Source organism: Prionailurus bengalensis, chromosome B1, assembly GCF_016509475.1.
Source record: "Prionailurus bengalensis isolate Pbe53 chromosome B1, Fcat_Pben_1.1_paternal_pri, whole genome shotgun sequence".
Taxonomy (NCBI): Eukaryota; Metazoa; Chordata; class Mammalia; order Carnivora; family Felidae; genus Prionailurus; species Prionailurus bengalensis.
Window position 1 is genome coordinate 192,732,084 of NC_057344.1, and position 12,020 is coordinate 192,744,103.

The 12,020-nt window shown below is 37.0% G+C and overlaps 1 protein-coding gene across 2 annotated transcripts in view; it reads right to left on the reverse strand.

Moving 5' to 3' along the window:
- The window catches only part of NCAPG (non-SMC condensin I complex subunit G), a 46,273-nt gene extending 34,256 nt beyond the window's left edge, over window positions 1–12,017 (reverse strand). For both annotated transcript variants that reach the window (XM_043572881.1, XM_043572880.1), the window contains exons 1-7: window positions 11,733–12,017; window positions 10,333–10,536; window positions 9,628–9,856; window positions 6,825–6,970; window positions 6,492–6,576; window positions 5,263–5,455; window positions 4,426–4,575 (exon numbers count right to left, since the gene is read on the reverse strand). In XM_043572881.1, the coding sequence (XP_043428816.1) occupies window positions 4,426–4,575; window positions 5,263–5,455; window positions 6,492–6,576; window positions 6,825–6,970; window positions 9,628–9,856; window positions 10,333–10,536; window positions 11,733–11,843 (1,118 nt within the window). In that variant the 5' untranslated portion in view covers window positions 11,844–12,017. The remainder of the gene's footprint in view (window positions 1–4,425; window positions 4,576–5,262; window positions 5,456–6,491; window positions 6,577–6,824; window positions 6,971–9,627; window positions 9,857–10,332; window positions 10,537–11,732) is intronic.
- Between the last annotated feature and the right edge of the window lie 3 nt (window positions 12,018–12,020).

Below are 12,020 nucleotides of genomic sequence, written 5' to 3' on the forward strand. Positions count from 1 at the left end.
CTCTATGCTATTGTTACAAATTTTCACAAACTTATAGGCTTGCATCAAAAATATATTCCTTAAGTACATGAAATATATTGTTATATATTATATATAATAATGTTATACATATTATATATTATATTGTATTATATGAAAATGTATTAATTAAAGATTCAAATTTCTTACGGGGAATTTTCAAAAAGCAATATTTATGTCTCTCAAGTTGGTAACATTATTTCAGTCACCAGTATTCTCAGTTATAAAGTTCTGTATCCCTTTAACAAAACACAATTTTTCATAAAGAGCGCGTCTTCTCTCATCATCCCTAAGTGACCATTATTCTTTTGTTTAAAAAAATAGTAATAATCAATGCTAATTACATGAGTAATCCATGAATATAATGACCTTTTAAAAAATCAGAAAAATATAGATAGCTTCATGAATTTGTATTTTCCTTGCTTAAGGGCCCTACTAACATCTGTATTGTTCTTATTTTAGTGTAGATACTCCTAAATAAGCACCATCAACTACCCTTTTATCCTTACCATCACTACCCAAATTAATGCTTACCCTCATCTAGATTATATTCAACAGCCTACCAGAAGGTTTTCCTATCTTGTGTGAACAAAAAAAGCTACTTAATGGCAGAATTAGGGGCACTTGAGTGGCTCAGTTGGTTGAGCATCTGACTTCAGCTCAGGTCATGGTCTCATGGTTCATCAGTTCAAACCCCGAGTTGGGCTCTGTACTGACAGCCCAGAGCCTGGAGCCTGCTTTAAATTCTGTGTCTCCCTCTCTCTCTGCCCCTCCCCTGCTTGCATTCTCTCTCTCTCTCTCTCTCTCTCTCTCTCTCTCTCTCTCTCAAAAATAAATAAACATTAAAAAAAATTGTTTTAAGACAGATTTAAGAATTTAAGTTTAGACAATCAGGTACCTTTAGGTTGGAAAGTAATATGAAAAACAATCCTGATGAAAAATGTCATTTTTTTTTTAATTTTTTTTTCAACGTTTTTATTTATTTTTGGGACAGAGAGAGACAGAGCATGAACGGGGAAGGGGCAGAGAGAGAGGGAGACACAGAATCGGAAACAGGCTCCAGGCTCCGAGCCATCAGCCCAGAGCCTGACGCGGGGCTCGAACTCACGGACTGCGAGATCGTGACCTGAAAAATGTCATTTTTAAAATGCCAAAAAAAATCAGGGCACCTAGGTAGCTCAGTTGGTTAAGCATACAACTTTTTTTTTTTAATTTTTTTTCAATGTTTATTTATTTTTGAGAGACAGGTCGAGAGAGAGAGAGAGAGAGAGGAAGGAGGTGGAGCAGATAGAGAGGGAGACACAGAATCCGAAGCAGGCTCCAGGCTCCGAGCTTTCAGCACAGAGCCTGATGCAGGACTCGAACTCACGAACTGCGATATCATGACCTGAGCCTAAGTCAGACCCTTAACCAACTGAGCCACCCAGGCGCCCCAAGCATACAACTCTTGATTGTGGCTCAGATCATGATCTCACGGTTGTAAGATCCAGCCCCTCATTGAGCTCTGGGTAGAGCGTGGAGCCTGCTTGGGATTTTCTCTCTCTGCCCTTCCCCCACTCACATGCACACAGGCACGTACTCTTTCAAAATAAATTAATGAACTTAAAAAAAATTAAAAATTGGGGAACCTGTGGTGCCTGGGTTGCTCAGTTGGTTAAGCATCCGACTTCGGCTCAAGTCATGATCTCACAGTTCGTGGGTTTGAGCCCGGCGTCGGGTTCTGTGCTGACAGCTCAGAGCCTGGAGCCTGTTTCAGATTCTGTGTCTCCCTCTCTCTCTGCCCCTCCCCTGTTCATGTTCTCTGTCTCAAAAATAAATACACAGTTAAAAAAAAAAAATTTTTTTTTTGTTTTTGTGGGGGCACCTGGGTGACTCAGTCGGTTAAATTGTTCAACTTCAGCTCAGGTCATGATTCACAGTTCACGAGTTCAGGCCCCACACCAGGCTCTGTGCTGACCGCTCAGAGTCTGGAGCCTGCTTCAGATTCTGTGTCTCCCTTTCTCTCTGCCCCTCCCCTGCTCATGCTCTCTCTCTCACTCTTCTCTCAAAAATAAACTAACAAAAAAAAATCCCTGATTTCTTTACGTGAATACGTCAGTTAACAGGAAATTGTTTCATATCAGAATTATGAATCACTAACTCTTCCTGCTACAAAATGTCTGAAAATATATTCCTGAGATTATCAGGAAGCAATTTTCCATTTAATTTTGTTTCTGTACCTGAATAAACTAATCCTATCCAGTGATGTTCCTCCAAAAAGAAAACCATTCCATTTCTTAAAGTATTCTTTCAATAGTAATTAAACTACAATTTTTAAAGTTTTCATCTTTACAAGTGAAAAAACGCAAGTTGATTAAAGTTACCTATTTCAAAATCCACAGATTAAGTGACAAAGGAAATATAAGAATCCCTGACTTCTTAGAGCCAAAAGAAACAAGCTCCTTACCTGTATTTCAGTAAGAATTAATCTATGAAGCAATCCTTGAGGAGAGGCTCTCCCTGTTATTTAAGTATTTATTTCCTAATATTCTTTATCTTCTATAAGCATCTATTACTTTTATATCAAGTCATATTTTGTTAAGCATTGCATCAAACTCCTTAATTTTGGAAACACTGCAACATGGCCCAAACAGCATTATAATGAATACTCTAATTAAATATTAAAGCCTGAAACAACTACTATTGAAACAGTAGATGCACACATATTTTTTTATGATATTACTATGAACTGAGGCTATAAGTTTCCATATTGGGCTCACATTTAAGATATTTATCCTGGATTCAATATTTTGCACACAAATTAAAATGCATTTATAGTTTCGACTCCTGACTTATGTTGAATCATCATTAAGCAAAAGCAGAATACTATATTTATATTCCATACAAAGAGAATTCAGGCTTGTAATTCATATTCTATGGAAGAAGCTTTTTAAAAAATGCATCAAAAGCGTAAAGTTAAAAACTCTACACACCAAAACCTACCAAAATATACATAACCTTTGGTCCAGCAATTTTACTTCTGGGAATCAACTCCACAAAATCCCAAACATACATAACAATGTATGATTTAACAAAACTTTATCAGTGAAAACTGGAAATCATGTTAAATGTCCATTAACAGAGGAGTAAATCAAATATTGCCTTCATACTATGAAATGGCATCTTGTTAAGAGTGTGATAAATTTATATGTACCAACATATAATGATCTCAGATATGAGTAGTTGAGGAAAAATGTATAGTGTGATATCTTAAAAAAAATCATGCATTTTCATATACGTGCATGTAAATGTAGAGAAAGAGATTTGAATGTATATACCCCAAATTGTTAACTCTAAGATAAATGGAATTGAGGAATTAGAGGGTGATAGAAAAATTCCAGGGGTACCTGGGTGGCTCAGGGAGTTAAGTGACCGACTCTTTAGATCTCTGCTCAGGTCATGATCTCATTGTTGGGAGATTGAGCCATGTGACCGGCTACGCACTGAGCCTGGAGCCTGCTTGGGAGTCTTTCTCTCCCTCTCTCTGTCCATCCCACAAATGCTCTCGCTCTCTCAAAAGAAATAAACATTTAAAAGAAAAGAACTTCCACATTTTTCTTCTACATATTTCTATATTTGAATTTTGACAAGAATTGCATTCATGTTTTAATGGTATGATTTTAAAATAAAATTAAAAATCAGAATTAAAATAATGAAAAAGGTGTGTTTTGAAAAAATTTTTTAAAAAACAAAAAGCCAAACAGTGACAGTCTTAATTAATACTAAAACTGGCCTCAAAGGTTCACCCTGTCAGTCAGAAAACTATGGCCCATGCACCAGATACAGCCTGCTGCTTATTCTTATACAGCGTGCAAGCTAAGAGTTTTATATTTTTAAATGACAGCTTGTTTATATATGGATGTATACACACACATCTGAAAATACCTATGAAAATTATATGAAGTTCAAATTTTAGTGTCTATAAACGTTGATAAAAGTTTTGTCGGAAAACAGTTACAATCATTCATCACATACTCTTTGGCTGCTTTTGTAACACCACACCATAATTTTCATTATGACACAGTATGGCCTACAGACCTAAATATTTACTGTCTGACCCTTAGAAAAGGTTTGCCAACCAATTTCAAAAGTAACACATCATCACCTTTATGTAGAAATGTTCATATTCATACCCTAACAGCTTTAAGGAAATACCATAAACATGTTGACTTTCTGCTCTTTCAGTATACTGTCCAGTACAGAGTATTCTTCAGAAAGACTCAATGTACATTCCTATTTATCCTTGCCTATCCAAAAAAAAATGGTTTTGAACTGATTCCCAATCCAGCTTGACTTTGACAGAGGGGTATAGAGGACTGAAACATACAGCACCAAAACTACAATACAAACAAAAGGAAAGAATTTTACCTTAGTAAATACTCTGCATATACTACAGGCTCTGGCAAAATCTGCTCCAAAACTTCTTCACCTTCATCTCCTTTCGATTTCACATATTCACAAAGAACACGCCAATACAAAGCGTTTTCAGGAGTTAATGTTTCCAATGGAATCAGTTTCCTTAATTTAAAAGGGAGAGAATAAGACAAAACATAAGCTTAATATCCAGGTAAAAGTTTGAACTGAGTAGGGGCACCCGGGTAGCTCAGTCAGTTAAGCGTCCATCTCTTGATTTTTGCTCAGGTCATGACCTCAGTGTTCATGAGATCAACCCCCACATTAGGCTCTGCACTGACAGCAAGAAGCCTACTTTGGATTCTCTCTCCCTTTCTCTGTGCCCATCTCCCATTCATACATGCTCTCTCTTGCTCTTTCAAAATAAATAAACTTAAAAAAGAATTTTGAACTGAGTATAAAAAATGGGAAAAGCAGACTTGATTTATAACCAGCACCCTTTAATTGCAAAGTCATTAACTTATTCACACATACACAAATAAAAACATTCAAAGCAAAAGAAAAAAAAAAAGAATCAAACATACAATAGGGATGCATATTGTTGGACTTTCCATGGTAAGCTAATGCAAAAACCAAAGTAACAAAATAAGAAAAAAAATGCAGCTAAAGTTGTCTATGCAGATAAAGTAGTGAGTTCTTATACAAAAAGAATAAAAAAGACATCCACCACAGTAAAGAAAACACAAGTGGGGTAGATAAAAAGTACTGATACAATCTGAAGTAATCAGAAAAGGGGACTAATTTTAATTGCAGAAGTTCATCATTATCACATTTCAAATAATGAGTATATACCTGCCATCGTTATTTTTACAGATTTCTGCCAGCTCATTAAGAGGAGTCACTGAAAATAAGGCATTCAGAACAGAGACTGCCACTTCAGAAGAATTTTCCACATCTAACCGATGAAGCAACTCTAATATATTTCCTTCAGTGAAACGTAACCAGCCTTGGAGAAGATGCTTCTGCATTGCTTGTTTTACAGCATCTGTTAAGTCATTTGAAATATAAGTGAACAGAGACTCCCTCTAGCTTCCATTTCCTATATTTTGTCTGTATTAATCACCTTTTATCATCAGATCAGTGTTGACATAAAATCAGTATTTATAATAAAAATAGAGACTAAGAGGAAGAACAAGGAAAAATACTGGAGAAGAAAATAAAAGTACAATAATATTGCAAAAGTCACTATGCTGTCCACTTCCAAGTAATAACGGAAAAGTTCAAATCAAATACCCAACTACTATCACAGCCTATAAAAATATCTGCATTCCTTCTCCCCTGGATTCACTGGACTTCAAGTGTTAGTCCTGACATTATGATAGCTATTATTTCACCCATTGCCTGACTTCATCTGTTACACGCTTGCTATTTGCAATAGTGAATCACATAAGCATATATCACTGAACAAAATTTATTCTTAGTTTTTAAGTCATCCTCTTAGTCATTAGTCTTCTGACAATGTTTTGAAACTCAAGTTTTCTTGCTACAGCAAAATTAAGCCATCTGAGCCTTCTCATGGGGACTAGAAATTTAAAATATATCATTCCTCATCATTCCCATAAGCCGATTCTCTAGTTTTAACAAAGACAAAAAGAATTTTAAAAAGGTAGGAAAATTATACTAGTCTGATAATTCCTAAATTCTGTTTCTACAGCACAGGACACCTTCCTATCAAGATATACACAAAGGGGATAGATGGCACATTTTTAGAAGATAGAGAGTTCAAAAAGATATCCTGCACTACATCTGATATAAATTAGCTATACATCCTTAAGATATAGTTTCTTCATTTTACAGATGTGTTTTACAACACAGGAAAATTAGAACAAATTCTGCTCCTTTAATTACCACGATCTTTAACCTTATGAAATGTTTTCTACATGACATACCAAGCTAAATTTTGACAGACAGAGGCAATGGTAGGCTTACTTCACATAATTAAGGAAACATGTTTTCTAAACCTTGTAAGTCTACTAAACCAAAATCTTCTCAAGTTATGTATTTAAAGAAGTCGATCTTACCTGATCTGTCATTAAGACCTTGTTGAAGAAGCATGACTCTCTGAGCAATGGACATAGCTCTCATATGAACCTTTTCAGCTAAAACCTTAAAAAGATAAGGTGGTCATTAAACTCAACATAGTCTATATATTTCGTAACTAGTAATATCTCCTTCGTCTAAGAAAATAACCCATAATTTCTAAAACAAATTAATACCTGGAACACATTTAATGCAGTAAGATTTTACCTAAATTACCTATACTCTCCATCCATAAATATCTCACTGAAGAAATCATTATATGCCAAATATTCTTCAAAAGCATTTTAAGAATGCAAGTTATTAGACTGACTTACTTGATAAGCCAGCTTTCTCACAGCCTCCTTCACATCCTTGGTGCGCCCTACAATTTTTGGTAAAGTTTTTGCTGATGGTGCAATACATGATAACACTGCCCGCCTAACTTCTGGATTTGAATCATTTTCAATCAAAGTAGCATATGCTAAAAAAAGAGCAATACATTTTAGTACATTAAAGAAATATTTAACAAGTCATAAGATAGCCCACATTTTGATATTTAACAATATCCTTAAAATGATATTCATTTTTTTTAGTCTTACACATTTAATTTTACCTGAAGATTTTTTTCTGCCAACTTCCCTAAAGAAAAAAAAAAAAAAAAACAGAATAAGAGAAGCACCTAGGTGGTTCAGTCAATTGAGCATCTGACTCTTGATTTTGGCTCAGGTCACGATCTCACAGCTGGTTAGTTGGAGCCGCACACTGCACTGGCAGGGCAGAGCCTGCTTGGGATTCTCTCTCCTATTTCTCTGACCCTCCCTCTCTCTCCAAATAAACTTTTAAAAAGAATAGAATAAGAAATTTGTCAAAGGACTAGGCACATAGGCTAAAACTGAAAACAAAGAGCCCTAAAGATCATGGAAAAATTTATCATTAAGATTATGTCTTCGCCACTCTTCAAGATTTAGAAGAAAGTCTAGTATTGCAGGCAGTTTATTTTAAACTAATAATGCTTTTTAAAGGGCTAATTATTTTGATTTTTAATGAGTCCTAAAGAAGTTACTTCTGATTTTGCTCACTGAAACAAATCCATTTCCTGTATTTAAGTATTTATTCACCTCTACTTCTCAAATTTTCCCCATCTTTATTATTAAGTACATGTTGGCTACTAAACATATATTTTATACAATACTATGTGTACCATTTAACACCAAAAATATTAACTATCATTAGTTATCAACATTGATTATAAAGCTAGTAAGAGGGACAAAGACAAAAGTGAAAAAGGTCCCATAATGTAGCCAGACCTATATAGAAAAGTGGAATATGACTATCTTTATGAGCCCAGAAGTAGGGAATAATTTCTTAAATGAAAGAAAATGCAAATCAAAAGAAAAAAAAGTACAAATCATAATAAAGGCAGAGACCGAGTAATTTTGACATTAGGAATTTCTGTCCAACAAGACGTCCCAAAGAGAGTGAAACAAAGAGCCATCTAAAGTTGAAAGAGATCAACAATTCATTTAAGCCAAAAATTTCTTTCCAAAATATATAAAGAATTCCAGTAAATCAATAAGACAAACCAACAGAAAAAATGAGAACACATTGACATTATATAGAAGAAATGTAACTGTTAAATAAATGAAAAGATGCATAAAAAGGATATATATCATACACACAACTGGATTAAAAAAAATTATTAAATCTGACAATATCAAACACTGGAGAGAATACGGATCAACGAATGCTTTTATTCACTGTTACTGGGAATATTAATTGGTAAACTATTTTGTAGAACAACTGTACCTTATCTGATAAAGTTGAACGCACACATATCCCAACAAGTCCACACTAGGTATATACCCTAGAAACTCTTAAAAAAAAATTTTTTTTAACGTTTATTTATTTTTGAGACAGAGAGAGACAGAGCATGAATGGGGGAGGGTCAGATAGAGGGAGACACAGAATCTGAAACAGGCTCCAGGCTTTGAGCTGTCAGCACAGAGCCCGACGCGGGGCTCGAACTCACGGACCGGGAGATCATGACCTGAGCTGAAGTCGGCCACTTAACCGACTGAGCCACCCAGGCGCCCCCTCAGAAACTCTTTAACCTGTGTACCAGAAGCCAGGTATAAGGAAGTTCATAGCAACAACATTACTTTTTCAGAGCAAAATAACTGGAAACTAGAAGGTCTGTCAATATTAGAAATAATAAACCATGTTACATTTATACAACACAATGCTATAAAACAGTAAATAAGGGGCACCTGGGTGGCTCAGTCAGTTAAGCATCTGACTTCGGGTCATGATCTCACGGTTCAGTTTGTTAGTTCGAACCCCACATCGGGGTTTCTGTTGTCAGCACAAAGCTCACTTGGGATCTTCTGTCTCTCTCTCACTCTCTACTCCTTCCCCGTTCCTGCTATCTCTCTCTCAAAAATAAACATTTAAAAAAATTAAAAAAAACAAAACAGTAAATAAATATTATCAACATGGATGAATGTTACAATTATAAATAATCGTTGAAAGCAGAAAATAGGATTCACATAGCATACAAAATGATAGGCAAAACTTTTTAGAGATACACACAAATGGCTGTTTAAACACAAAGGCAAAAGAATAATTAACACAAAATTCAGGGTAATCATGAACTGTGAGGGCAAGTGATGTAACTGGGGTGGGATGTAAAACAGGCTTCAAAGGTACTGATCATTCTATTTTATTTTAATGTTTACTTATTTTTGAGAGAGAGAGAGAATGCGGCCAGGGGAGGGGCAGAGAGACACAGAATCCAAAATGGGGTCCAGGCTCTGAGCTGTCAGTACAGAGCCCAACACGGGGTTCCAACTCATGAACCATGACATTGTGACCTAAGCCAAAGTCAGACACTTAACCGACTGAGCCACCCAGGTGCCTTGAGGCTCTATTTTTCTAAGCTGGGTGGTAGCTACTTGGGTATTTTTAAAAGTCATATATTTATACATATACATATAAAACCTATACTTTTCCATAGAGAGAGAGAGCCAGAGAAAGAATATATTCAAAAATAAAACAAAAAATAAAAAACAAAAAACCTTCTCTAATGAGAATTTAACAAAGTCAAAGAAACTGAAAAGGAATTTAGGAGGCTACACATACCTTTAACCACTGGACACTCATCATCTTTGGGATCCTGAAGTCGTGAAAGAGCCAGAACTGCCTGTATCCTCACATTTGGAATTTTATCTTTCAATCTAATAAGCATGGCTTCATTAATTTTATCAAACAAATCATCATCAATCTGGGCATTTTCTGGCATACTTCCCAAGAGCTTGTTTATGAGCTGGCATGCTCTAAATCTAACTGCATTGCTGTTTGCTTCATGAGACTGAAACGGAAACAAATCAAAATTTATTTACAATCACATACCATTTGAATTCTATAGGTTTAGAATACAAAAAGTTACCAAATCCATTACCTGCAGAGAAACAAGATTACCTTGATCCCTATGTATACTAAACATACATTACATCAAGTCCCACAATATACACAGCTCAAAGTAAGTATAAGCTCAACTACAAGAGCATACGTCTGTTGTAGGAATTCTTCTAAAATAGCTCATTTAAAACAAATGACGTGAGAACTGGCTCACAGAGGTCATTAAAAATTTAATGCTGGAATTACTTTAAGTCCACTTTTTAATCCTAATGATAGTTCTAATATTTCCTACAAAAGGCAGACTCATTCAGACATTTTCTCAGTTACGAAATATTTCATTCTCTAAAACATACAAACGTCCATGGATGGCCCTTTTAATATTGCAAAATTTTCTACAATGCTTCCCCGAAGTTCTAGTTTTCATACCTTTAAAAGAAAGGTAAACAAATAATTTAAAATGCCACAATCTTCCTCTTCCTCATCATCTTCCATATCTGATTGGTGAAATGAAGTAACAAACTTTGCTGCAAATTCTATTACTCTCTCCACGGCTGGCTCACGTTTATAGACCACCATAGCATACTTAAGATAATGAACAAACTCCTCATGAAAAATGGTCTTATCATCCATCTGAAAGACAAAAAGAAACCCTTCACAAACTGCATTGATATAATCCCTTTTTCCCAAGAGTACCCCTAAGACTGCTGAAAGCACTACTCATAATTACTCACACTAAAATCATTATTTAGTAAACTCTCAGGTGAGTTTCCAAACTGTTGAAGGAAAAATATTTGCACAAATTTCTCTCCAGAGCAATTTACTTCTCCAAGGAAGAAAACAAACATGAATTTTGACAGTGAAAGGATCCCTTTCATTTTTTTTTTTTTTAAAATACCCTTGGGGGTGCCTGGGTGTCTCAGTCGGTTGAGTGACCGACTTCAACTCAGGTCACGGTCTCGCGGTCTGTGAGTTCGAGCCCCGCATTGGGCTCTGTGCTGACAGCTCAGAGCCTGGAGCCTGCTTCTGATTCTATGTCTCCCTCTCTCTGCCCCTCCCCCACTCATGCTCTGTCTCTCTCTGTCTCAGAAATAAATAAACTTAAAAAAAATTTTTTTTAATTAATTAAAAAAAAATACCCTTGAATCCTCAATATGCCTTGGTGCCAGTTTAGTTTAAAAAAAAAAAAAAAAAAAAAGAGCTTCTTCCTGAAACAACCCAAAATCAACAGTGGCTTTCTTATTTTACCACAGTTAGCCTTCCTTTTCCACGGCAATTTCCTTTTAATATAACTTTCACATTCTATCTCATATCCTTAAGCCCGATTATACTGACAATTTTTCTTGGACCTCAAGATAATTTCTTTTCCCAAAATTCAGTGTCCTATTCTCAGGGTACCACCTACAACAGTATTTACATAAATAGGAAGAGCCAGGTACTAAGGGTTAATTTGTTATTTGGTGATTCAACTCAATTTAACTGTGATTAATTTGACCGACGGTCAGACTTCCCGAGGTGGGCGGTGACCTGAGGGTCAACCACCCACGAACCACATTCAGGATCTACTAAGCAGCCCAGCACTTGGCGCCGGGCCGCTTCGGTGATCGTAAACGTCGCTCTCCAAATTCACAAAGAATTAGCGGTCCGCGCCGGAGGCCGCAGGGAAGAGGGGCTGCGCGGACGACCTCGGGGAGGTCTCCAGACCTTTCCGAACTGGGTGCGGAAGGTTAAGAAGATTGGAATCCGGGGGGCCACCCACAGGAGACCCCTTTGGGAGGCTGGTCCCGGGAGCGCAGGGGGACGGCGGCCGAGGCTGGGGCCGCGCTTACCGTGCAGTAGGTGCGGCTCAGCGCCACCACGAGCTTCGCCTGGTTCTGGTGCGGCTGCTGCGCCAACTGAAAGGCCTCCTTAACCGACAGCAGCTTCTTCTCCGCCCCCATGGCGCCGTGACTTGGCTGGGACGAGCCTCGTCCGCGCTGGGGTACAGCGGGCCCCACCGACCGCAGGACAAAACTCCAAGGTCGCCTCAGGCTCCGGTCAGCCGGCAGCTAAGCACCCAGGGTGGGGTTACCGCCAGAGCGTTCAAAAAACTCCCGCGGGAGAAGCAAATACCGCGA